Raw genomic sequence first — 24362 nt, forward strand, 5'->3', positions numbered from 1 at the left:
AATGGTAAAAATAACTAGGAAAGTATCGAGCAAAAAACAACGAAATAGGGAGAAAAAGAAGGAGAGACTTCGTAGGGGTAAGGATCAAGTACAAGACAGTATATTCGTTACTTCGGTTAATTCGATACAAAAAGGTACGATACAATTTTCATAAAAACGACAAAAAACGCGACCAAACGATTTCTGTTTCTTACTGCTTCTTCTTCCATTGCGTTCTACCTTTCTTCCGATTAGCCATTCGCATTCCATCGTCTGTTTGTCTCTTATTCTTGGGAATATATCTCTTCCACGTATTTTTTACCGGCGGTTCGTCGTTGTTCTCCGAACGACTCTTTTTGATCTCGTCGATAATCTTAATCGAGTCGGAGGAAGCATTCAGAACGCTCTCTCGCGTTGAAATATTTTCGATTTGATTCGTGCTTCTCCTTTTTCCACGCTTCTTCCGTTTCCGTAATGCACCTTCTTCCTCGACATTAGATTCGTCGTTCCCTCCCAATTGTAGGTTCGTCGATTCTTCGCTTCTTTTACGTTTGGCATAGAAAGGCAAAGGTACGTCAAAGTTCCGTTCAAATACCGCGACGAAGAAACCGTTGCACAAGTCTACGTCAGACTTAGCGTACAGGCACTTGTCGGAACATTTGTATTCCGTAGAACTGTAATTCTTCCAATTTTTTAAAAACATATCCTTAATGGATACAAGCGTGTAAGCGTCTTTGACATTTTCGAGAATTTCATCTATTACTTGCTCGTTTTCTTCTGCATTTACGGAGCAAGTACTGTAAACAACTCTTTTTACATTCGGGAAATTAAGAAGTGCATGTCGCAAGAGAAACACTTGAAACGACTGTAATTGCTTGAGACGATGCGGCACTACTTTCTCGTCTCCGTTCATCAACTGTCTGTCCAACATACCTACGATGAAACATTTAGTTTGGTTTACATTTGAAATCATTCATAAATTTATATACGCGAAATGTATTTTACCTGAACCAGAACAAGATGGATCGACGAGGATATATTCCACGTCGGGATAATCGTCTGAGTTGATTGTCAACGCGTCTCTATGAATAGTTTCTACACAACTGGAGCTTGTTAATCGTACTTGATCGCATAAAGTCTCGTATCTTCGTTCGTTTCTCTCTACCGCATAAATTTTTCTACAAACATTACATTTAGTTAAATTTAAAGTATCGTTTATAAATAAAACATAGATATCGGTTAGATCTCATACCCGTTATTCTCTAGAAGTGCAGCCAAGTGTGTTGTCTTCATTCCTGGAGCTGCACACATATCTAGTACTACAGATCCAGATTCTGGATTTAACAATTGTGTTGGTAGGCAGCTGGCCTAAAAAATAAAAAAAAAACAAAACAGGTAAACAAAAATCGAATAAACGATCGTAGCAAGAGTAAGGCATTTTTACAAGAAAATAAGCGTTACCTTATCTTGTAAAATAATTTCTCCTTTTTTATATCCGGAATGATTGTGAAAAGATGTATCGTGTGGGAAAACAAGTAATTCTGGAATATGGAAATCTTGAATAAACTTTGGCTTTGATAAATTTTTTACGGCTTCTAAATGAGCTGTATAATCTGGACATTCTGGCAGAAGAGTCCATCCTTCGTCTTGAAAGTATGATATTGCCTTTTCTAACGACAACAATAAAGTGTTGACACGAACGTATCTCGCCTTACGAACTGAAAAAAATTAGATTGACTTTATGAGACGCGCAGTGGTGCATAATTTTTTGTGGATATAAAGTAAAAGTCATACTTTCTGGCTAAACTATTTATTGTTAAATACATACTCGATTCTTTTCGACATTAGCATTACTAACTCGTAACATGATAATAATAGTAAAAAAATATACAAATATTTAAATTACATTCTACTATATACTTATTACATCTATCAATATATTAACGTATTTTTTAAATACCACCGCATGTGCAGTGTAAATACAATAATATAGTTATATATTTTTATTACAATCGTAATCTCTTATTTACATTTAATCGATTTTTTTGTTGAGACTTTCTTTAGAAGGCTGATCAGCTATTTCGTGAATCTCGGGAGTATTATCAGGTTCGTGAAGCGCCTGATAAACGTAACAAGCGATTATTAAATTTACCATAATCACTGCAGCAAACACGGAAATGCAATTTGTTACAAATCTATCCGTGTTAAACTCAGTCTTCAGAATATGCTCTACTCCAAAAAATACAGCAAACGGTAGTGTAAACATAGCGGCGCTATATAGGAACAATGTTCCCAACACTGTTGCAATACTCATAATTGGTGTTTCTTTACTCTGTTCGTGAGAAGTCTCGTTTTCGTTCGATTTTTGACGATTTTTATTCACGTAGGACAGAAATCTTTTAATTCTAGTTTGCCGGCTAGTAAGTATTCGATTGTTGCGGATGATTAAAACCATCAATCTGGATGCGCGATATCCCTTAGAAAGCAAAATAACTTAAAATATCTCTAATTTGTGGCTCGATTGGTTTATTAATTTTCCTGTACAGGAATGGTCCATTTCTGTAAAAATAATACGTATTTATTGGTAATTAAATGCAATGTCTTTTTACCTGTTGTTAGTGTCGGTTGAAGTACTTCTACGTCGCTACAATTTTGCAATGCTTTGTGCAGCTGTTCCTCATAGCCAAGTATGGTATTAACAGGCTTGCATTTTGCATTCAAAGCTTTTTTCCCCCAGAGCAATTCTGTTATAAGAATTTTTGCTAACCATGGGTCCAAACGAGATTCTTTTGCTAATATACCAGTTTCGATTATGAGATAATTTAACTGTGCTTCTTTTTGTAATGTATTAAGGCACAAGGAGTATACCGCAGACACATTCTACATTGAGATGAAAATTAATAAGTAATTATCGTTATTTCGTAATTGAATACTTATAACTGTAATAAATGTAATCAAATTACGATAAAGGTGTAACAACATATACAGTTCCAACATAATTTGAGAAAAAGGAGCCATGGAAACCACGTGATTACAGTTCACTCGTACTTTTAAAGAATAAGAGATCGTCCAACTATTCGACACGGTTTCAAATACTAAATACTGTTGAACAGATCACTTCTATAGTTTAAGCCTTTTATTTTATTATATTTTTTAATTCTAATCGATGAACTTACAGGATGCTTATGATCGTAAATCTTTGACTTGAGGTTGCCACCCTTCTCGCGAATGTCTTGAACGATCCTAGCAGCGGTTTTATAAAGTCTTGGGACTTTCACAGAATGTACATATCCGCTAGGCATGTTACCGCATCAGTCAGAAGTACTCCAAAATATCGAAATTAATTTCAGTCACCAAGTAACGCATTAATCGTCGGGATCCCACGCCGAACTATACCTGACTATGCCTCGTGAGACCAACACGAATGACGACACACGTTCGCCATGCTGTGCGGATGCAACGGTAATTTATCGAGCTCAATTTTTAAAGATACACGAAAAACTTGCATTGAAATGTAAAATAAATATACAGAAGAGACCATTATATATAAATATAAATAGCAATTTATATAAATTTGATTATATCTGCATCAGAAATGAACAAATTAGATGAATTCGAAATAGTCACCGCTCACTAAGCCGCTCAGTGAGCGGGTATTAGTACTAGTGGCGCCATCGGTGGGAAAACGCCCAAGTTCGTAGTGAGAATAGTTCGCACAATTTTCCCTAGATGGCGCCACCGATATATTTGATCAAATTTAATTAAAAATGCATAATTAATAAAATTCTGTTGGCATATAACAATACAATATATCAGTAATATGGCAAATTTTGTTATTTTTTTTTAATAGTTATTTAATGCAGCAATAATTACCGACCATTTAGTTAGCGTCGCCATCTAGCGTGATAAGTAAGAACTATTTTCACTACAAACTTGGGCGTTTTACCATCGATGGCGCCACTATACTAAAAAATTCGCTCACTGATCGGCTTAGTGAGCGTGAGCGGTGACCTTTCTTGCCTTTCTGGATGCATCCAATTCTACTCGAATAATAGATCACAAATAAAAACACCGTATAACAATTTATTCGCGACGTTTTTCCATTGAATATTGCTAGTATCTAACTACCTATAATCGGCTTTTTCGCTTGACTTTATTTACAGATCGTCCTTGAAACAATTTTCAAACAATTACATGGGAAGCTGAACGGATACATGAAAATGAGCCTCGTTCGTCGAGTGTCACGTGTTTGCTACCACTTCCAATCAGTTTGCAATACGAACTTATTTTAGTGTACTCCGATCTAATTATTAGTCTGTTAGATATTTAATAGTCGTGAAATTTGATGCATTTTTTATGCATAATTACGTCTACATTCAATTAGAAATATGATGCTAAAGAAACTGTGACTACTCGGTAAGATCGCAAGCTTAGACTAAAAGGATTCTCACGTTGCTACATACAGGTTACGTTTCGGCAAACGATCCAAAGTATAGTTTTTATTTTCTAACTACGCAAATGTTGACTCTCTCACGTACAGACGTTTGAATAAGAATTAGACGATGTTTAGTGACCGTTTAGAGCGCAGGTTAACGCGTGTCTCGATTCCGGAAATGAGATACGAAGACGCAAAATGTTCTGTTGCAATCGCGTTGTGCAGAACGTACACATCAGTTTGTCAGAATTTATAAATATCACGATTAGTATAAGTAAATAATACAAACGATACTGTAATGTACATATGGTTTTCTTAAAGTTCCTGTGAAATAAGTTCCATTTTATGCATATTTTCTATATTTTACTCCAATTTTATGTTATTTAGAAATAGTATAGAGATATCTGGTACTGATATTTTAATAAATTGTTTTAGAAAGTTTGGAGTAAAGAAGACATTTAAAGTTACGTCTCATTTATATTGCGACAAAGGACACTTCAATGACTAAAGACAAGAAGGTTTTATTGTATTGTCATAAATATTACATATTATTTACTATGTGTGATAGATTTTGTATAATTAATTATTATACATATGGCACACATATAGAGAATTTCAACTTTTAGTTTCATTTGCTTTGAAAGCATAGGAATTTTAAAAGCAAAATATGTAGTATGTCGGCAACTCGATGTATAAAAATTATTCGTTATAGGATTTTGCTTCTGTTTTTACATTTAATTTCTATAGCTGTACAAAAAAATTTAGCATACTACATTGTTGCTTATTATATGTGTTTTTTGTCTGTATTTGTTAAATATCCTGTTGTTATCTTGGCTTGTACATATGAAAGAAAAAGAATTATATAAGAAACCTTGTAGATCAATGTTATTATTATTATAGTAAATGTTTAACCATTGCTTTTTTATGATTTCAGTTGGTCCTGCATGCTGTGCACTGTATCAACGTCCCGTCTAAAGTATTGCACTGTATTTTTTCTTACTTTGCCAAACACATCACATACACAATAAGCATATAAGGAATTATGGCTGCCTACATCAATCGTACAATGTCCATGATTGCGGGAGACAGCCACTTGCGATCAACAGATATTAGATCCGATAATTCTCCCCTCCAGATTTTCGTTAAAGCCAAAAAGAAGATCAACGACATCTTCGTGGAAATAGATGACTATGTGCAGGATACCGTGGGATTTATGACATGTAAATAATTTTTATAGCATATCTGGTACAAAGTACCGTAATTTCGATTAACTGCTAACCTTTTTTTTTATAGCGCTACAAGGTGAACGTAATATAGTTACGCCCGAAGATGCGCAGAGAATCTCAAGTTACGTCGATAAAGTTCACGCGATTAGAGATGTACTTAAGCGGGATCACATGAAAGTTGCTTTCTTTGGAAGGTATTTAATTATAATAGGATCGAGTAACATTGATATTTGAACTAAATGTAACATATACATTTATCTATTGTAGGACTAGCAATGGAAAGAGTACAGTTATTAATGCAATGTTACGCGATAAGATTTTGCCAAGCGGTATAGGACATACGACGAACTGTTTTTTACAAGTTGAAGGATCGGATAACGGAGAGGCGTACCTTGTCACAGAAGGATCCACTGAAAAACAACCTGTTCAATCTGTTGGTCAATTGGGTCATGCTCTTTGCAAAGAAAAATTGTGCGAAAGTCATTTAGTTAGAATATTTTGGCCAAAAGAGAAATGTTTACTCTTACGAGACGATGTAGTATTCGTTGACAGCCCTGGAGTAGACGTGACACCCAATTTGGACGACTGGATCGATAAACACTGTCTGGATGCAGACGTTTTTATTTTAGTAGCTAATGCTGAATCTACGTTAATGGGGATTGTAAGTGGTATTAATTGTTTATCTTATGTTTTTCTATAAAAGTTACACCTACTAAGAATATTGTAATTGCAGGAAAAAAATTTTTTCCACAAAGTATCAACAAAATTATCGAAACCCAATATTTTTATTCTAAATAATCGATGGGACGCGTCTGCTTCAGAACCAGAATTCTTCGAGCAGGTATATATCGTATAAAGTTGCGCACGATACATAAATACAAGTTCCTCTGGTATTTGAGCGATTACATTCCGATAATACATTATATCGATTAAAAAAACTATTTTTGAAAGCATTTTCTTACAAAATAACATGTTATATTGTTATTAAAGCTGGTACTACATATTAAGGTTATTATCTCGGAATTTGTTTGCATATAAACAATTTGCTATGCATTAGGATGTCCAAAAATATATATGTAATATATAGATGCATTGATATATTAGCTGTATGCAGTGGCAGCTTTACTCAATTAATTCACGTAATACCCCATTTATCCCTTAGCTGGGCAAAGAGCAAAAGGAGGTAAGCTGCTCCGTTTTACATTCTTTGTTTTAACTGCAAATGAAACCAACATTGTCACTATGCAATTCATATTTTGCACATGTGTAGCATGAAAAAACATTCATAAAACTCAAAGTCATACTTTAAACTACCGATCTGCTTTTCATATTAAGAAGTCTCACCGTGTGCCTTTTGCTTCTTAAATTTTACTCTGAAAGCTAATACGTATGTTATACTTATTTACGTTTAACATCTGCGTAGGTGAGGGCGCAACATCAAGAGCGAGCCGTTGACTTTTTAGCAAGAGAATTAAAAGTTTACACTCCAAAAGATGCCGAAGAACGCGTTTTCTTTATTTCGGCGAAAGAGACCCTTCAAGCTCGAATAAAAGAACAACTTGGCCAGCCTGCTCATAGTAAGATTTTGTAACTTTTTATTTAAAGATCGTGTACAAATTTCGTACTTACTATATGTATATTTTTATTTCAGATGGTGCACTAGCAGAAGGATTCCAAAATCGTTACTTTGAATTTCAAGATTTCGAACGAAAATTTGAGGAATGTATCTCAAAGTCTGCTGTAAAAACAAAGTTTGAACAGCATTCGCAACGCGGAAAGCACATTTCCACGTAAGCAGTTTACTGTTCGTTCATTTAATTGTTTACTTTCTAATACAAAAGGAAATGATCTTTTTAGAGAAATTCGACAGACGTTAGACGAAATATTAGAGAGAACGCAAAATATGAAAAGTGAACAATTACGTGTTAAAAGAGAAGTTCATGACAAATTAAATTTTACGGAGCAGCAGTTGATGCTGCTCACTCAGGAAATGAAGAATAAAATTCATCACATGGTAGAAGATGTAGAACAGAGAGTATCTAAAGCTCTAAGCGAAGAAATTCATAGACTAGCTGTGCTCGTTGACGAATTCAGTGTACCATTTCATACCGATCCATTAGTTTTAAATGTATATAAACGAGAACTTCATACACACGTGGAAAATGGCTTAGGTAATTTCTTAATTTATCGCACATATATCTTTGCACGTAAGAAATTCTAATTCTCGAATTGTACAGGTTCTAACTTACGAGCGAGACTCAGTACCGCATTGGCATTGAATATAGAAAACTCGCAAAGAGACATGACGGAGCGAATGGCGAACTTATTGCCTGAAACTAAACGTCAAATGTCGTTAAATATTTTACCAAGAAGAGAGCCGTTCGAGATTTTGTATAGATTAAATTGTGACAACTTATGTGCGGATTTCCATGAAGATTTAGAGTTTCGATTCTCTTGGGGAATTACAGCTATAATTAATAGATTCGCAGGAAGGCAAAGTCCCAAAATAGCCATCGCTAATTATCCGCAGGATGTAAGTGAATTTATCGAGTGATACGATCTACTTGTACAATGGCAAAGTTACTATTCAGTTTGCATATACGCAGATACCACCCACGATTATGTCTCCCACGGAAAGCGTTGATTCTATAAAATATATTTCGAGTACCCCAAACTTTACACCGAGATCAGACGACTGGTCATTGGCTTCTAGAATTGCATTAGCATCTATAACTTCCCAGGGTACGATGGGAGGCCTCATAGTTGCTGGTTTCGTAAGTATTCTCCGTAAAATGACTTTCTAAATACAGAATCACTTTAGTCTACTGAAATTTCTTGTTTCAGATGTTGAAAACCATTGGTTGGAGACTTATAGCTGTAACGGGTACTATATACGGAGCTTTGTATCTTTACGAACGATTAACGTGGACTAACAAAGCAAAAGAACGTGAATTCAAACGCCAATACGTGTCTCACGCTACGAAGAAATTGAAACTAATTGTAGATCTCACATCCGCGAACTGTAGTCATCAAGTACAACAGTGAGTTTAATTTGTTTTATCAGCTATTTAAATGTTTCATTCTCTCAGAATCCATTGTAACGTCATTTTTTTTTTTTTATAATCGTAGGGAGCTATCCAGTACCTTTGCCCGTCTGTGCCATTTAGTGGACGAAACAACGTCTGAAATGGACACTGACCTAAAACACATCGCAAGTACGATAAGAATACTCGAGGAAGCAACTAGTAGCGCTAAAGTATTACGAAATAAAGCGAACTATTTAGCGAACGAGCTCGATTTGTTCGACGCGGCATATTTAAAGTCATTAAATTAAGACATCGATCTGCGTCGTATTTAGAGAGTAATATGATCTATAGCAAAAGTTGAGAACATCAGTGAATGTTTTGGGAAACATGACCGTGCATGTTGTGATAGTTAAAATAACTCGTAATGTCGTATACCATTAATGAAATACCAAACGCGTGCTAGGACATGTTTTCCTAAACGACTATTTACGCGTACAGAGGGAATGTTTTTACAAAAAAAAACTCTAGTCTTAACGCAGGCAACCAGAGCTTTTTCAAATTTTTAATGAATTCATCCAAATTCATGATAATGCCAAACTAACGATTTTTTGCATATGTTTTTTGTTTCTTCAGAAAAAGAATTAGCACAAAAGTCTTGCATTACTAGACTGTTAATGAATTTTTGAATTTTTTGTTTTTAAAGATTCTTTTTAAAGCGAATCATGATAGAGAGTATTATTTTTCCAAATAAACCACGAACTTTTAAACGGGAGCTTCGCGTAAGAAGTACATAAATGATCAATTTCTACCTAGATCTATTAACAGAGATAAATGATTCTTATTTATTATATAGCGATTTAAATAATGCAACTATTAGATTTATTAGATTGTATTTGTAAGAGAGCTTATGTTACTATATTAATAAACGGTTGTTTGTTGAATAAGAATCATATTTGTAAATGTTTGTCCATTTACATAATACATATATTTAGTTAAAATTAAAAAAGTAATCTCACCGAGAGACTGTTACAAAATTCGAGTTTTAAACGAGTCATATGACCAAGATAGAACGGATACAAACATATGGTGGACGTATGACCTCGTGAAAGATGTGAACGCCTACGAAATGGCTCGAGCATGTAATTACACGCAAATAAAGCTTTACAACAATGTAATTCGGTTGTTCAGCACAGTAAGCCCATCATTTATTACATCATTCCAAATTTCGTTAATCGAGTGTACATTCATGAATTTCAATTTAATCAGACAGTACATTCTAACCTACAAACTACGATAAAACCTGATATAATCGGACCACCTGATCCGATTTCAAACCTAAGACCGATCAAATTCTCGATACCCTGGAACGAGACTAACCTTGAAAAGAAATACAGAGAGGCCAGGGAAGATACTCAGCTTTGGAATCAAAATTTTTGGGTGAAACACAATACCAGTTTTATAAAAGTACAATTTGTAATCCTTTGTGATATTGTTATGAAGAACAAATGATATATTTTAGAATTGTGAATTTATCGTAGGAACGTAAACAATTCCAAGAGAACCTGAAGGCACAGGGAAAAACATCGATCACCGCGGATGATATGTCTGTATTTTATAAACACTTTCTAGATAAAAATTGGAAAAACCATTTCAATTATAACATTGCATGGTATAAGAGAAATATCAAGCTACTATTTCTTGAAATTGGGGCAAGAGTAATCAGATTGAAATTTAAGTAATTGCTCCAGCAATGTTCATAGAGAGACTACATAATACTTTCGAATATAATTATCAAGAAGAAAATGCTATGATGCATTGCATGTATTTACAATGTAAATCTGTATGTATAGTATGTTATCTGTAAAGTGAACATAGTAGAATATACATATTATAATATACCATACATATGATTATGCATTTATTGACATAACTCGATTAAGTTTAAATTTCTATAATCTCCATTTTAACACATTTTGTGAACACAAACGACTGCTGTAATTCAATTTCACCACATTATAAGACATAATTGTTCATTTCCTTTGTATATCTTGAACTTCTTTGGCATATTTGATTTTTTAAACATCCTATCTCCTTCTCTTTCTTTTCGATAATTAATGCCATATATTTATGTTGCTGCCTCTCACAACAGAGTTGCTTTTGATATTCTTTCACAGACTGATTTAATTTTTGATAAGAAAATTTTGCAATTGCCAGTGCTCTTTCTTTTTCTGTCTTCAAATGATCTATTTTAGATGTCAAAGTTCTACACTTTTTACAGTCCAATGAATGAACTTTGTTTAATTCATTATCAGTCTTGTTCAATGTTATCTGTAAAGATTTATTTTTTTGCTTTTCTTGACATAATTCTAGTTTGAGTCTATCGAACTCAGAGGCTAATTGTTGGGCCATTTCTTCGCTATCGTGCAGTAACTGGTAAAAATAGATGTTTATTTCCTGCTTTTAGATACTTCAGTCTAAATTAAAAATAAATCCATTACCTTTTTTTGCCTTGAAATAGTCTTGTTTTGTTCTTCTACAATCTTTTCTTTTATCCTTATTTCAGATAAATGATTTTCTTTAAGAATTTCTATTTCTTGCTTAAAACAATCACAAGCTCTTGTTTCTTCGCACAGACAATGTTTTAAATGTTCTATTTGTTCCTCCATTTCTTTACAGGTGCTGTTATTAGACTCCAACATACTTTGTACTTCCGATAGTTCTGTAGCCTACAAACATATAACATTAATATAATATTTATTTTTATTTTCTTAATAAATATCTTTACTTTCTGAAATAATTCTTCATCTTTCTTGTACAATATATGCTGTTGATTGTTACACATATTTGTTACTTCGTATATCCTTTTTTTCTGTATTTTAATCACATTTGTAAGTTCCATGATCATATCCATGAATTCTGTTCTTACTTTATTTAAAGCATCTTCTTTTACTTTTACCGCGCATTTCATTCTATTTACTTCCTGCTCAACTTCTTCGCACCTTGAAGCATGTTTTTAATATCTGAAGTGATTTTTAGATTACACTTTAAAGAAGTACAAATACGATCACGTAAGAATTACAGAAATTACCTTTTAGATTCATCCTCTGTTAAAGAGTCCAATTTATTTTTTAGGTCATCCCGTTCTAACTTCAAAGTTGTATTTGCTTGGGTAGCTTCAACTATCTGTTGCTGAAATGATAATTATTCTTATATTAATGAATATGACTTCTTCTCGCATACATACTTGCAATCTCGTAATCTCTTTTAATAGCTCATTTCTATCTGATTTAACTAAATCTGTTTGATCACTTGATCGTTTCGCCAAATCCATTGCACGTTTAGTTTGTTCTTCGGCTGTTTTCAACGCACTTTTTAAACAATCCGCTTTTTGCTCGCTATCTTCTTGAAGACATTTCATACTGCAAGTTAAATTTTCTAATTTCTTTTCAAGTTCTTCCGTGCGTTTTCTTTCGTTCGAGAGATCCTGCAAATTACATATTATATTAACATAGATGAAGTATAAGAGCAATGATTTATTTTCAAAAAGAACCTTTTGAATTCTTTCGAGCATCTTTTTCTCGTTGACAGGAATATCTTTTATGCTGTAAACTTCTTTTAATTCATTTACATTCTGCATTATATCTTTATCTACTACAGGTTGAATTTTCTCTTTGCTTGATCCTGTCTTGTGTTGTGCATTATTTATATTTGAAGTATTTGTGCTTAATTCAGCATGAAAATTATCTTTTGTAGGTATAGTTTGTTCATTCTTCTCTTCAAATGTATCGATTTGTTTGTCATTAACATAAGATTTAAATGATTGTAAACTCATGTCTATTTGATCAGATTTACTTTGATTTTCTTTGATTGCTAAAGAATCTTGACTAATTGTATTGCTTTTTACATAGGTATTAGTAGTTTTTTCATCTGTTAAATCAGTTTGAACTGATCAAAGATTTAATATTAGTAATATGCATTGTATATATTAAATGAATCAATAATGTTTAAGTACCTTTGTTTAATCTAGTATTTCTACAAGCAAATTTTTTACATGGTTTGCATATTTTTGCATTGCATGGCGTCTTTCTTATAGTATCATTGCGTGAAATGCATTTTTCAACATAGTTCAGTCTATTGCACTGTTCTTTTAAAGACAACATATGATAGGTGCAATGACAAAGTTTACCAAAACTATTCTCTACACAACTCTGTATAAAATAAATTATTTCTTATGCATCCTATTCTTTATTAGGTAAATAATAATGTTCAATTTATAACATTTACTTTTTTACATGCTGAGTGAGAATACGTATCAAATTCCTGATCCATTCTTTGTAATTTTGAAATGGTCATAAGTTGCTGATTCAGAGTATCGAGTCTTGTTGAAATACTGCACATCCCAAATTTTATTTAATGTATTTAAGGCATCTGTCATAATACTAATTTTTATCCTTATTATGAATTCTAAACTAGTGACATTTAATAAGTAATGCAACAAATATGCATTAAATTGTCACTGTCATGATAATCGTAGATTGTCTTATTTTTTTTTCGTCTGTAACATTTTGATTTACCATTGATACATCGTTGCAAAATTTATTTTGACTGAATATTCATGAATCGCCTTTCGAAAATAACAGATCAGAAAAAAATGTTAGCGGACAATTATCTAGTAATGAGAACGACAAACATTTCTAAATAATATTATTCGTGCGATGCTTAGCCGTAACTTGAAATTATTTATGCAACGAAGATCGCGTTATATATCGTGGAATATTTTATTTCTCTGGGGTTTTGGATTATGGATAGCTTTATGTACGAATAATATGTACGAATCAGACATTGTAGTACAAAGAGGTAAGTGTTACATATATAATTGTGGAACATATTTATTTAAACGTAATTAGGAGAGAGGCCCTTCGTTTATAGGTACCATATTTTATCAACAAAATTCGAATTCTGGCATTGTACATGGTATTGGAACAGAACGAAAGACAATGGAAAATGTTTTGCACATTACAGCAACAAATTGTACTTTGTGCAATACGATGCTGATATTAAAAAATGTGCTTAAATATATTTTTGTCCTTGTATTTGTGTGCTGTACGATATTGTTTGTATGCATGTGTGAGCATATAAGAAAAAGCATAGAAGTATGGAATAATATGTAAGTAACGAACAAAGTTTTTGTACAAAGTTCTGTACTTGTATTTCAATTTATGTAAGTTTCCACAGAATACGTAATGTCTATTCAACTGGCGTGTATTTAAAAGCCATTGCAAGAAATTATATAGATTATATTTTTGATAGAATGATAACAAACAAACGAGATCAGTTTACTTTTAAACCTGAATTAATCGCGAAATGTAAAATGAGTACAGAGCATTTACAGGAAAAGTTGAATTATAAAAGTGAAGAAAAAAGTTCTATTTCGAAAGGAATGGTCATACAAAATGAAATTAATTTTAATAGCTACACTATGTTGCTGTTTAACAATTACGAGCTTTATTGTTATTTCTATCATCAACAATTACAAAATACGTTTAATTTGTTGACAATCTATTCCGAGACGAAGGATTCGGAATATATAAACAATAATCTGATATCTTTCAATAAGTATAGGGACAACAGTAATCATCAATTAAAAAATGGTATACGAAAACGCATCATTAGCTCATCACCAGAATTTCAAAAATTTCTGGCGTCTTCAAGAAAATCTCGATTCTTTAATCCATACACTTTAGAAGTGTCTACAAATTATATTATTCGTATTAAATCAACTTATAAATTATAGTAGCAATAGTGTCATTTTAAATAAAATACTTATATCGATAAGAACATCTTTATTTATAACTTATAACTCATTTACATCGAAAATGACATAGTAAAGTGTTCTAAAAAAGGGATTGTAATTTTAAAAATACACAAGGGTGACAAATGCTGCCAAATATTTTTTTGGTTTATATTGAACTGTATATCTATATTGTGATTGCACAAGTGGCGCCATCCGTGGGAAAACGCTCAAGTTTGTAGTGAAAATAGTTCTCACTGTTACTACCGGAGGGCGCCACTAACAAAAGGGGTCGATCATTATTAAAAATGATAAATTTAACATATTAACTAATTAATATATCGTAGTGGTATAAAGCAAGGAATCGTATTAGTTATGCATTTATGAGAAGAAGAATGAATAATTTATTAAAATATGCCAGTGACGCCATCTTACAGAAACGGTGGAAACTATATTCACTACAAGCTTAGGTGTTTTCCCACCGATGGCGCTAGTTAGTGTTTTCGACCGCGCATGCGCGATGCCATAGCGACATACAATCGAAGTGACGTTTCTACGGACACGTTGTCACATGGACGTGTCCGTTTTGCGCAGACGCGTTGAATCGACACCAGTTTGTAGCAATTTTTCGATTCGCGTGGAAGTTGTGTGACAATTTGTTGTTTTGAAGGAAACCTAGAATATCTAAGAAAACGACACGAAAAATGTCAGGTAAGTCGAAGGCATTCACCAAGGAAGAGGAGCTTCTTCTTCAGGACTTCTCGCGAAACGTGTCAACTAAATCTTCGGCTTTATTCTACGGCAATGCTTTCATCGTCTCTGCCATACCCATCTGTAAGTACGAAAAATGGGAATATTAAGAAATTTAACGTTTATCGTTGATACGTAAATATTTACGCAATTTACGTCAAATTTCAATATGTGTTTATATCATGGAATCGGGGATAAATAAACTATTACGAAGAAATTACAGTTTCTTTTAAGTTAACCTCTATCGTTCTGTTACAGGGCTCTTCTGGAGGATTCACTTGATCGATATATACGCAAACTTGATTTCCTTTGTTTTAGTCACTTTAGCTAGCACGTATGCTCTTGCGCTCGCATATAAAAATACCAAGTTTGTTCTAAAACACAAGGTAACATAGAGTATTCACTTCTGAAAGATAAGCAATACTTGTTGTTTTTATTCGTCATTTATTCCAATAAACCATATTCTCTTTGCAGATTGCAGTAAAGAGAGAGGATGCTGTAACAAAGGAAATGAGCAGAAAGTTGGCAGAAGATAAAAAAATGAGTAAGAAGGAGAAGGATGAGAGGTATTTAAAGTATTTGATACATTTATTAAGAAATAGTAATGGAAATGTAACACAATTAAATTTTTATAGGATCCTGTGGAAGAAAAACGAAGTGGCTGATTACGAAGCAACAACATTCTCTATCTTTTACAATAACGCTTTATTCTTAGCGCTCGTAATCGTGTCTTCATTCTACATTCTGAAGACATTCACACCAGCTGTTAATTACATATTTTCCGTTGGCGCGACGAGCGCACTGTTAGCACTGCTATCAACTGGTTCGCAATAACGTGGTGATGCATGACTCTAATCATTTATTATGCCAGATGATTCCGTGAGACTCTGTAACTGATTTTTTGATACGAGTGAATGCGTATATGTAATAAAACCATCTTTATTTATAATAATTTCAATAATCTACATCATTCAATTACCTCGAAATAAAAGCGAAACAACTATAGTAATATATTTTTATTTTCAGTTCAATTCGAAGAAATCTCCTGTTAAGTTCGTAGGAAAAAGTGTGATACGCTTACGTTATACAAAATAATTGATCGCGTTTCACTTATCACTTTTGTCAATCTGTCCAGAATACACGGTCGAGAAATCAACGGATCGCGCTTATTATCGAACATCTCGCGATTAGAAAATTGATCCTTCTGGCAAGGTGGACGGCTACATTAACTGCTGCGATCGTCTCCGAGTAGCTGAAAGTTTGAATACAAATCAATTAAACCGACACTATCGCGGATGACGAATTATAGCGAATCGCAGATTGTAATCCATTATAAGCAGTCCAACGCGGGTCATTCTAATGCTTTATTTGCTTGTTTAAATTGGAACCTTGCCAGCGTATAGCTCGCCGAAGGAAAATCCCTCGCCAAATTGTACATTCTATTCCTGTGCAGTAGTGAAAATACAAACATTTACTGAAACGATACCAAACTATCGTAGATTGTTTGTACAAACGTTAACGCTCTTTAATTTAGTCCATAGACCCCGTAGAACGCTTCGTTTATGTCGCTTTATCCTAAAACGAAATTAAAAAGGAGTGTAACCGCGACAGGCGATAAGGAAAGTTATTTTGCAGGTTTTCATATTATAAGGAATTTTCATTGGCGCAATCGTACGTGTGCATTTGGCAAGGACGTATCATTTTCTTGCTATGATTTATATTACCGCGTGATATTCGCGTAATCCTGACGATTTTCTCCGATTATAACGCAGAAAACATTGCGAATTGGAGCCTACCGATGTCTCGGAATTCCCACCGGATTAAACACCCATCTGTTGCCCGAATAACCGATAAATAATAGTTTACAAACGTTTATTGTACCGTGTTGCACTTAGGCAGGTGTAGTTTGGATCTTCTCCAAAAACGTTAATCTTCCTTCTCCAGACGTTAGCATACAATGATTCTCGCGGTGGAGACGAGTTATCAACGCAAACGATTTACGATCTCTGAACGGTTTACAGTGATAAATTTTAACAGCGTAGTAGAATTTCTTTTATAGAAGCATACGTCAAAAATAAAATTCTTGATTTCAGGAAAAAAATTGAGAAGAAAAAAAAAGTGAAACGGAGTCGAGACGCTATGAGATATATAAAAGAGTCGAGTTTATTTATTGTTTTCCTAGATCAGTGTCCAGAACGGAGAAGACACTCTACTGGCAACTATCCATCGAACCACGTACATTTCTTTGCTACTCTTCATTTTCTTCGAGCAACTTGACCTTGTCGATGAAATCTGGGATGGAAACACGGAAAAGGATGGGTCGTGGAACGTTTTAATATACATATATGACGAAGCTTTTCTCTTTTCCTTGTCGGTTTTTACAACCGAATGAACGAAACGTCTACGCTGTAACTTCGAAACAACTGGTCGGATACTCGCTCAAGAGTTATCAAGGATTCAAGTGATAAGTCCTTGCGTCGATTTTACTTTCTTGATAAATGCTAACATATATTATAAGTTTTTGATTGTTACTTCAAAAATAAGTTATTCGTTCGTAATTTAATTATTGTATTTTGTACAGCTTGAAAAGCTCTATAAGAGGCTTGTGAAGATGATCGAGCGTTGAGGACCGATGGTTGGAGAAACGATCTGGAGTCGGAAAACGAAAAGACGGCCCTGATTTCGAGCCTCGCGGCACCGTCTGCATCCCAGAAATAGCGGCAAGCGCCTTTCCAAAAGCTTTAAGGCCCGCTACAAGTAGCGAAGCGAAGAGAGGAGAGCTCAAGATTGGCTGGAGGTAGCGGGGTGCGGTCCGGGTCCGGCACGCAACCGCTATATCCTCCTATTCGAATATTACCGCGACGGTGGCCGTTGCTCGTGACAGTGCTCAACGGACAGCAAAACCTCCACCATACGTATTAACGACGACGATCACCTCGCGAGTAAAGTTCGTCCTGTACGCGAACTAGACGACACCCTTCCTCTCGTATCAGTAGTATACACAGTGTTTTAAAGTAAACGTTTATAAGTAAAAGACCGCGCCACCATGGTATGTTCTATTGATGATATCGTAAGTCGTCGCCCTGGTAAACATACACGTTTTCCTACTGTTTACTTCATATTTATTTATCGTATTTTTTTTTTATTCTTCATTTACATAGTCGTGCCTCGCCTCACTCTCTGTCTATCTGTAATCTCTTTTGGCTGTCGTTTTCCTCGTGTACGGCGCCGAACTGGGTCAACCGATATTAAAACGATACAACGTCAGACTAAAAGTGCAACCGAATAATCCTAATTTGTTAAGACAGTTTTTTTAAATTACTTTTTTGAATCGTTCTGCATTCGTTCGATACACATGTTTACGTTGCACCCTCGAAAAATATCAAGCGAATAAACTGTTACTGGAATCAGCATTAAAATCAAATTGTTACACAGTTATTTCAATTGAAAATTAGTTGACCCGTTCGCCCCAAGGAATGCCTGCATCCACTGTTCTCTGTTTCTCTCTCGCACCTTTATTTTCCATTTTTTTTTTCTCTTCTGATCCTTCATCGTGCACAATGATTGCAGTCTAACCGGTGATCGAAATCGGCCGAAATCGCGAGTGGAAATTACAAGTTCCAGAGATGCGAGGTCCTGGAAACGTGATTGTTAACTTAGATGGCGAAACTGTTGCCGAGCCTCCTTTCTTCGCGTCGATTCGAAGAATTTCAAACTCAACCTCCTTCTTAATACAGCTTTCTAACTACGCATGTCTAGTTCGAATCAGAAATCTCTTTGCACGATTCTAAATACATCCTCGAACCGACGGAACAAAGGAACTGGCTCGACGTCTGACCATTCACGGTTATTTCTACTTGCGTCAATTTTCAGAGCGTCGGCGTCGCGAGATATTCGAACTTCTGTTTAATTGTAAATTAAATTAATCGTTTTTGTAGTAGTTAAATGAGCATGTATTTTTATTACACCATGCGCTCGATATTTAATTTAATTTACAGTTAATTCAAGAACTGCTTCATTATTTCGACAAAACCTTCGTTTTCTCGCGATTATTATATCGATTCGATCAAGTCGCAAATCTGGCTGTCAGTCGTGTAACAAGAATAATATTTAATATTTAATCGTGGTTGCGAAATGCACGTTTTTATTTTTTTTTTTTATAATCGATGTTAACAATGCACGTCTACTTTGAAGTTTCTACGATCGGTTGTCTTCGAATTTATCCGTAACAAGCTCGCAGAGTCTGTTCGATCGAGATAACAAAATTTCGTCGTCTACGATAGTTCTTGAACGTCTCTACGATAACCATTGACACAGAAAAATAATTAATAAATTAATATTCACCGAGATGTCGTCGTTAACGGAGGAAGACAACGCAGATGTCGAATTTCAATTATATTTGTGTTCACAGGCCGACGAACTTCCCCCTGAACAAATCGCTGGTACGTAACAATCAGTAATTAAAAATTAATCAACACCGACTAATTCACGATAATTTACGATATCGCTCGATTCGAGTAGTCGAAGAAAGTTGCTACTCGAGTGCAAACGAAACGGGGCTAAAAAAAGATTCGCGAACCGCCTCCTTCCTCTCCAGGATCGAATATCAACGGAGGAAAACTTGTATCATGTTTACCAAACGTGACTATATTTAAACATAAGATTCATGCCGGTGCAAACAATTAATAGGTAGAAAGAGGTGACCGTTACGGGCACGCGAAACTCTGAGAGTTGGCAAAACAGTTTCGACTACACTTTCGCAGGAAGTCCAAATAATCGTTCGATATTTCATTTTTGAATGTGTTCGATCATTTCAAAATCACCCGTATAAAGAAAAGCGATTTAAACATTACATCGAGTTAATATCAAACCGTATTTTGTCTTTTGTTCTTGCTTTCAAAAATTCACAGTCAAATCGATTTGTACTTTTACATAACGAACATAAAATATCAATGAAACAAATGTCGACCTCTCCTATTGCTTCCCCCTCCGATAACTATGCCAATAATTTAGATTTCTTCTTTGATCCTGTACAATGCTTCAAGACTATATTATTCAAGGTATTGCATTCTGATAATTTAATGTGTTCGATGTCTGTACTTCTTTTACGTCGATGTGAAATTTGTACAAATTTTTTCTTAAAGCGAACGGTATCGCGTTTACTGGGCGCAAACTAAATTTAGTCCGACTCTTTTTCGTTCGTCGCTTCCCTCGCGACTTTTCTGACCCTTCCATCAACGTAAACCTCGTTTAATCGTTCCGAAAGATCTCGCGACGTTACGGACTCGACTATCTTTAGTCCCTCGATTCTGTTACGTTTACTCGCGAAACACAAAAGACACCGGCTTCGTTACAACTGCCAGAATGTAATTTCAAAACAGAAATCGTTAGTTAGTTTAGAAAGAAAATTTACAGTATTCGCGCGCGATGTTTTCTCGCAAAGAAATCTAATACATTTGAAGCTCCGACGATAATTAATTAGTCGGACTATCGATACATTTAACAGGAATGTCTTCGGAAGAAATTACATATTCACCCCAAACTCAAACGTTAAGAAAGTCTGGTTTACAGCCTATGAGAGTAAAATTCCCGGTGAACGCAAAAAAAAAAAGAAAAAAAAAATTAAAATAGAGCGAGGAACGAGCGTGCCGGATAAGTTATCTCCGCTTCTACACGCCGCGTTCTCAGAGTTTATTTGTGCATCGATTCAATCGAGGGCAGCCAGCGGGTGGCTATGTATAGCTACGGAACCGAGTTAGCGTATCGCGTGACGATTCGATCGCAGGAATCGGATCGGCAAAAATAGAGGAAGGATTCTCCAGAGGGAACCGACTCGACGAACGAAAAATAGAAATCTGTCGAGTGTCCAGCTGATTCTGAAAAAAAAAAAAAAACGCGACGCGAGTTTCGTCCAGCTGCCAATCTCAGTCTGAAGACCAGAAACGAATAAAATTTTTATTTCAACGATATTCGCGGGATAACCCTTTGAGTGCTGAATACTCTTATGATCAAAACGATCCGCGTGGACGATGATTATTTTAATAACAAAATTAAAATGTAAAACATATCTTAAAAATTAACGAATTCATATATTTAAACTTGACTGATGTCTCAAGCCGAAATGTATACGTATACGATAGTCCACGCAGACAGCTTTCTTCGAAGACATATATGCGTCGATAGTACTCGAACGGTTACATCATTTCTCGTGCGTGTCATTCGTCGTGTAGCGTTCAACATTTCTCCAATGGTAAACGTATGAGTTAACGCGTAAATTACCGTAAAATTTCATCGCACGGATCGCTGCCAGTGGACAACGATAAATAAACGTTTTAACTAGTATGAACGATGGTGCATCAGGCCAACCGAGCTTCGAGCCAGAATCGCGGGGGTACGGAAGGGCATTAACATCGGATTCTAAATCTGAACTGTATCGTCGAGAGTTCTCAACTCGACGTGCCGACGAAAGTGAAACCGAGATTCGTTCTCGGTAATAAGTCCTCCTAAAAGAAAAGAATTTTTGTTTTTTAGCCTATGACTAATTTAAATTCTACGAATCTTTATGACGCTAATAATTGTATTATACTTACTGTATACACACACGCGCGATACAGTAGCGATTTCGATGGTGGAGTCGATGCGCTTCGGTTTTTATTTTTATTTCTCGGACAAACTTGTTCAATCGTTATTGAAAACGTTAATGATATCACTCGACTAGTACGAAGGTAGTTTGCGACGGTTAAGTCAGGTCAATGAATAATTTACTTTCGAATGCTTTAGTGCACCTATCCAAACGAATTTCATTTGAAAATGTCGAAAAACGCTACGATTTACTTTCAGTCCTTCGCAAAGCGTTCGACAGTTTCGACAGGGAGAAGAGCGGGAGCATCCCCACCGACATGGTGGCCGACATCCTCAGACTGATGGGTCAGCCCTTCAACAAGAAGATCCTGGATGAACTGATCGAGGAAGTCGATGCTGACAGTAAGTAGTACGAGTCAGACATTGGTCAAACGAGATTCCAACAAACCATAGATAATCTAATCTTCCATAAGACAAAGTACAACCATCGATTTGTAAATAGAAGATTGTCTAATCCACAATTTCTAGAATCCGGACGCCTCGAATTCGAGGAGTTTGTCACGTTGGCTGCAAAGTTCATCGTCGAGGAGGACGCCGAAGCTCTGGAGAAGGAACTTCGAGAAGCATTCAGACTCTACGACAAAGAAGGTGAGCTTTTGCCAGATTTCTATCAATTTCTTTCAATATTAAAATTTTTAATCTATAAAAAAGTTCAAACGAAACTGTTTAATTTGATTTGAAATTGCTAGACAGCCTCAAAGCCCAGAGAAAACAAAATCTTTCGAAAATGTAATCTCTTCTTCTATTTCTATCCGGGGCCAATATAAAATCCCGCGGCTATTGTCGTCCACGATAAACTGGAGAGAACGAGACGGAGAAAAAGCGAAGCGAGACAAGAACGAATGAAAGATGTATGTATATCGGTCGGACCGGAATAGCTCCAGTTCTCGGAAAACGTAGTAAAAGCACCGACGACGTGTCGTTTCGCATGGGAATGAAAGCTGACCGAATTCGAGAAGTCTCGCAACCTACGGACCTAGATGGGCCGTTGGCCAAGAATCGACTGCGTTTCGTCACGATATCTCCATGAATTACGATTAAGTCAAAGAGTTTCAGACGTGTATAAATGCGTTCGTTCTGCCTAGTCGAAATGTTCCTTTCCCCTCAGCTATGTTCCATAAATCATATTACGCGATTAAGCGGTAATTGATTTCTAAAGAGATCTTCTTCACGACCTCCTTTGCAATTATTTGGCTTTTTAACTAAGGGTTTTTAAAATGCTAATCTAAAAAATAAATAAAATATACAAGTCGGTTAAAAAATGTTTTCTTTACAGGAAATGGCTACATCCCGACTACCTGTTTGCGCGAGATTCTGAGAGAACTCGATGACCAGCTCACGGACGAGGAATTGGACATCATGATCGAAGAGATAGACTCCGATGGATCTGGCACCGTTGACTTTGATGGTAAATCTTTCTTTGAAATGTTACGTAGAGACCATTTTGATAGTAGACTCGCTCCCAGAGGTCCTGAATTTGTTAGCAAACCGAGGTGGTATCACCGAATTTTAAATCTTCATAGAACAGAATTATTAATTAGTTGTCACATATGTTATATGTACTTATAATTTCGAAGTAACAACAGAGTCCCTGTTACCATTATTTTCGAAATCCTCTAGTCGCTAAATCATGCAGGAGTCCAAGTATTCCACGCGCTCGATATATGATATTTCACTTTCTTGTGACTCTAAATTATGCAAGCTACCACCCGCGTCTCGTTCCAACTTCGATACACGTGTCTTGGCATTTCTCCGTCCTCCTTTGCTTTCTCAATGCCGAACAACCTGCAAACTGCTTCACCTATCAACATTAATTTATCCTCCATGTAACGTTGCCAATATCAGCAAGGTATACGAATTGGTAAATAACTCGAATGATATTATTTCCTTCTGTTTGTTTTGGAGACCAGATACTTGTCGATGCTTCTTTAACGTGCCATTTTCTCGACCGACGAGAAGGTTCCATTATTATTAAAATTCATTAAAAACCGAGGCTCTCTGTTTCAGAATTCATGGAGATGATGACTGGAGAATAAATGTCCTGACTGGTGATACAACACGCCAACTCAAAGACAATATATGTGCGACGGTCGCGTTACTTCAAACTAATTATATGCGTGTTTCTAAAAAGAAAAAAAAAATAATATACAATGCACGAGAAAAGTGTTTCAAAAGCGTACAAATGTCTCCTCTTAACGTCATGACGCGTCTCCGGTTCTTCAGAGACAAGTTGGTCGGATCTCGAGACAGCTTCGAAATGGCTTCAGTGTCTCTACGATGGCCTCGCATCAGATTTTCCTCCTGTTTAACGAGTGCCGCAAATTAACCGTTTCGTACGCGAATCGTAATTAATTATAAAGTAACGAAATCACGTGTTCCATACACTTGCAATCACGCCTGCTAAGTTTTCCATGGACAGTATTTATTGTTGTTAATAAAACACCATTAAAAAGATCTCGCTGTTGTTTCTGTTACATAAGCGTTATTAATAGTAACGATTCCCATTTAATTAG

The 24362-nt window shown here is 35.4% G+C and overlaps 8 protein-coding genes and 1 long non-coding RNA gene across 13 annotated transcripts; 5 read left to right on the top strand and 4 right to left on the bottom strand.

Moving 5' to 3' along the window:
- Positions 1 to 78: 78 nt before the first annotated feature.
- Positions 79 to 3517, bottom strand: LOC128878929 (28S rRNA (cytosine-C(5))-methyltransferase). The gene is made up of 6 exons (XM_054127607.1): positions 3156 to 3517; positions 2589 to 2859; positions 1441 to 1697; positions 1232 to 1347; positions 985 to 1157; positions 79 to 912 (listed from the first exon to the last, which is right to left on the bottom strand). The coding sequence occupies exons 1-6, from the start codon at positions 3279 to 3281 to the stop codon at positions 191 to 193; spliced, it is 1665 nt and encodes a 554-aa protein (XP_053983582.1). The 5' UTR covers positions 3282 to 3517; the 3' UTR covers positions 79 to 190.
- Positions 3518 to 4135: 618 nt separating this feature from the next.
- Positions 4136 to 9613, top strand: LOC128878928 (transmembrane GTPase Marf). 4 transcript variants are annotated; one of them, XM_054127604.1, is made up of 14 exons: positions 4136 to 4395; positions 4850 to 4932; positions 5349 to 5634; positions 5708 to 5834; positions 5908 to 6301; positions 6374 to 6481; positions 6803 to 6823; positions 7064 to 7217; positions 7292 to 7430; positions 7498 to 7811; positions 7878 to 8173; positions 8247 to 8414; positions 8485 to 8681; positions 8770 to 9613. In XM_054127604.1, the coding sequence occupies exons 3-14, from the start codon at positions 5457 to 5459 to the stop codon at positions 8972 to 8974; spliced, it is 2301 nt and encodes a 766-aa protein (XP_053983579.1). In that variant the 5' UTR covers positions 4136 to 4395; positions 4850 to 4932; positions 5349 to 5456; the 3' UTR covers positions 8975 to 9613. The 4 variants fall into 4 exon arrangements, with proteins under 4 accessions (XP_053983579.1, XP_053983578.1, XP_053983581.1 ...); XM_054127603.1 differs by lacking the exon at positions 4850 to 4932; XM_054127605.1 differs by lacking the exons at positions 4136 to 4395; positions 4850 to 4932 and adding an exon at positions 4670 to 4688.
- Positions 9614 to 9731: 118 nt separating this feature from the next.
- On the top strand, positions 9732 to 10559 carry LOC128878934 (cytochrome c oxidase assembly factor 8). Its single transcript, XM_054127613.1, has 3 exons — positions 9732 to 9858; positions 9933 to 10130; positions 10205 to 10559. Exons 1-3 carry the CDS (start codon positions 9793 to 9795, stop codon positions 10403 to 10405), a joined length of 465 nt encoding a protein of 154 aa, XP_053983588.1. The 5' UTR covers positions 9732 to 9792; the 3' UTR covers positions 10406 to 10559.
- A 110-nt stretch (positions 10560 to 10669) lies between these two features.
- LOC128878933 (uncharacterized protein MAL8P1.12-like) lies at positions 10670 to 11643 on the bottom strand. The gene is made up of 3 exons (XM_054127612.1): positions 11452 to 11643; positions 11165 to 11392; positions 10670 to 11096 (listed from the first exon to the last, which is right to left on the bottom strand). Exons 1-3 carry the CDS (start codon positions 11632 to 11634, stop codon positions 10680 to 10682), a joined length of 828 nt encoding a protein of 275 aa, XP_053983587.1. The 5' UTR covers positions 11635 to 11643; the 3' UTR covers positions 10670 to 10679.
- On the top strand, positions 11585 to 14496 carry LOC128878932 (uncharacterized). Its single transcript, XM_054127610.1, has 3 exons — positions 11585 to 13523; positions 13596 to 13833; positions 13902 to 14496. Exons 1-3 carry the CDS (start codon positions 13382 to 13384, stop codon positions 14458 to 14460), a joined length of 939 nt encoding a protein of 312 aa, XP_053983585.1. The 5' UTR covers positions 11585 to 13381; the 3' UTR covers positions 14461 to 14496.
- Positions 11596 to 12826, bottom strand: LOC128878931 (uncharacterized). The gene is made up of 5 exons (XM_054127609.1): positions 12679 to 12826; positions 12217 to 12611; positions 11911 to 12150; positions 11755 to 11855; positions 11596 to 11686 (listed from the first exon to the last, which is right to left on the bottom strand). Exons 1-5 carry the CDS (start codon positions 12824 to 12826, stop codon positions 11680 to 11682), a joined length of 891 nt encoding a protein of 296 aa, XP_053983584.1. The 3' UTR covers positions 11596 to 11679.
- A 543-nt stretch (positions 14497 to 15039) lies between the features above and the next one.
- Positions 15040 to 16160, top strand: LOC128877969 (translocon-associated protein subunit gamma). Its single transcript, XM_054125696.1, has 4 exons — positions 15040 to 15291; positions 15466 to 15593; positions 15682 to 15773; positions 15843 to 16160. Exons 1-4 carry the CDS (start codon positions 15162 to 15164, stop codon positions 16039 to 16041), a joined length of 549 nt encoding a protein of 182 aa, XP_053981671.1. The 5' UTR covers positions 15040 to 15161; the 3' UTR covers positions 16042 to 16160.
- Positions 16161 to 18096: 1936 nt separating this feature from the next.
- On the top strand, positions 18097 to 24303 carry LOC128877971 (troponin C, isoallergen Bla g 6.0301). Of its 2 annotated transcripts, none has more exons than XM_054125698.1 (6): positions 18097 to 18277; positions 19619 to 19649; positions 22048 to 22191; positions 22318 to 22437; positions 23126 to 23257; positions 23857 to 24303. In XM_054125698.1, the coding sequence occupies exons 1-6, from the start codon at positions 18254 to 18256 to the stop codon at positions 23883 to 23885; spliced, it is 480 nt and encodes a 159-aa protein (XP_053981673.1). In that variant the 5' UTR covers positions 18097 to 18253; the 3' UTR covers positions 23886 to 24303. The 2 variants fall into 2 exon arrangements, with proteins under 2 accessions (XP_053981673.1, XP_053981674.1); XM_054125699.1 differs by having other exon boundaries at positions 18101 to 18256.
- Positions 20715 to 22041, bottom strand: LOC128877976 (uncharacterized). The gene is made up of 2 exons (XR_008457327.1): positions 21798 to 22041; positions 20715 to 21710 (listed from the first exon to the last, which is right to left on the bottom strand). It is a non-coding gene; the product is annotated as an uncharacterized LOC128877976 (long non-coding RNA).
- Positions 24304 to 24362: the final 59 nt, after the last annotated feature.

This window comes from Hylaeus volcanicus, chromosome 6 (assembly GCF_026283585.1).
Source record: "Hylaeus volcanicus isolate JK05 chromosome 6, UHH_iyHylVolc1.0_haploid, whole genome shotgun sequence".
In the NCBI taxonomy this organism is placed as follows: Eukaryota; Metazoa; Arthropoda; class Insecta; order Hymenoptera; family Colletidae; genus Hylaeus; species Hylaeus volcanicus.

Coding starts and splice junctions, on each gene's coding strand:
- LOC128878929 (XM_054127607.1), bottom strand. CDS start 3,281: ATGCCTAGCGGATATGTACATTCTGTGAAAGTCCCAAGACTTTATAAA. Junction 2,860..3,155: donor TTTACGATCATAAGCATCCT/GTAAGTTCATCG, acceptor ATCTCAATGTAG/AATGTGTCTGCGGTATACTC. Junction 913..984: donor TCCATCTTGTTCTGGTTCAG/GTAAAATACATT, acceptor GTTTCATCGTAG/GTATGTTGGACAGACAGTTG.
- LOC128878928 (XM_054127604.1), top strand. CDS start 5,457: ATGGCTGCCTACATCAATCGTACAATGTCCATGATTGCGGGAGACAGC. Junction 6,302..6,373: donor AATCTACGTTAATGGGGATT/GTAAGTGGTATT, acceptor TTGTAATTGCAG/GAAAAAAATTTTTTCCACAA. Junction 8,682..8,769: donor TGTAGTCATCAAGTACAACA/GTGAGTTTAATT, acceptor TTATAATCGTAG/GGAGCTATCCAGTACCTTTG.
- LOC128878934 (XM_054127613.1), top strand. CDS start 9,793: ATGGCTCGAGCATGTAATTACACGCAAATAAAGCTTTACAACAATGTA. Junction 9,859..9,932: donor TAATTCGGTTGTTCAGCACA/GTAAGCCCATCA, acceptor CAATTTAATCAG/ACAGTACATTCTAACCTACA. Junction 10,131..10,204: donor ACAATACCAGTTTTATAAAA/GTACAATTTGTA, acceptor AATTTATCGTAG/GAACGTAAACAATTCCAAGA.
- LOC128878933 (XM_054127612.1), bottom strand. CDS start 11,634: ATGAAATGCGCGGTAAAAGTAAAAGAAGATGCTTTAAATAAAGTAAGA. Junction 11,393..11,451: donor ATGAAGAATTATTTCAGAAA/GTAAAGATATTT, acceptor ATATGTTTGTAG/GCTACAGAACTATCGGAAGT. Junction 11,097..11,164: donor CTATTTCAAGGCAAAAAAAG/GTAATGGATTTA, acceptor TATTTTTACCAG/TTACTGCACGATAGCGAAGA.
- LOC128878931 (XM_054127609.1), bottom strand. CDS start 12,826: ATGTTGTCTTTAAAAGAACAGTGCAATAGACTGAACTATGTTGAAAAA. Junction 12,612..12,678: donor AAATACTAGATTAAACAAAG/GTACTTAAACAT, acceptor ATCTTTGATCAG/TTCAAACTGATTTAACAGAT. Junction 11,856..11,910: donor AAGAGATTACGAGATTGCAA/GTATGTATGCGA, acceptor TTATCATTTCAG/CAACAGATAGTTGAAGCTAC.
- LOC128878932 (XM_054127610.1), top strand. CDS start 13,382: ATGCTTAGCCGTAACTTGAAATTATTTATGCAACGAAGATCGCGTTAT. Junction 13,524..13,595: donor AGACATTGTAGTACAAAGAG/GTAAGTGTTACA, acceptor CTTCGTTTATAG/GTACCATATTTTATCAACAA. Junction 13,834..13,901: donor ATAGAAGTATGGAATAATAT/GTAAGTAACGAA, acceptor AAGTTTCCACAG/AATACGTAATGTCTATTCAA.
- LOC128877969 (XM_054125696.1), top strand. CDS start 15,162: ATGTCAGGTAAGTCGAAGGCATTCACCAAGGAAGAGGAGCTTCTTCTT. Junction 15,292..15,465: donor CGTCTCTGCCATACCCATCT/GTAAGTACGAAA, acceptor GTTCTGTTACAG/GGCTCTTCTGGAGGATTCAC. Junction 15,774..15,842: donor AAGAAGGAGAAGGATGAGAG/GTATTTAAAGTA, acceptor AAATTTTTATAG/GATCCTGTGGAAGAAAAACG.
- LOC128877971 (XM_054125698.1), top strand. CDS start 18,254: ATGGTATGTTCTATTGATGATATC. Junction 22,192..22,317: donor CGAGGAAGTCGATGCTGACA/GTAAGTAGTACG, acceptor CACAATTTCTAG/AATCCGGACGCCTCGAATTC. Junction 22,438..23,125: donor CAGACTCTACGACAAAGAAG/GTGAGCTTTTGC, acceptor TTTTCTTTACAG/GAAATGGCTACATCCCGACT.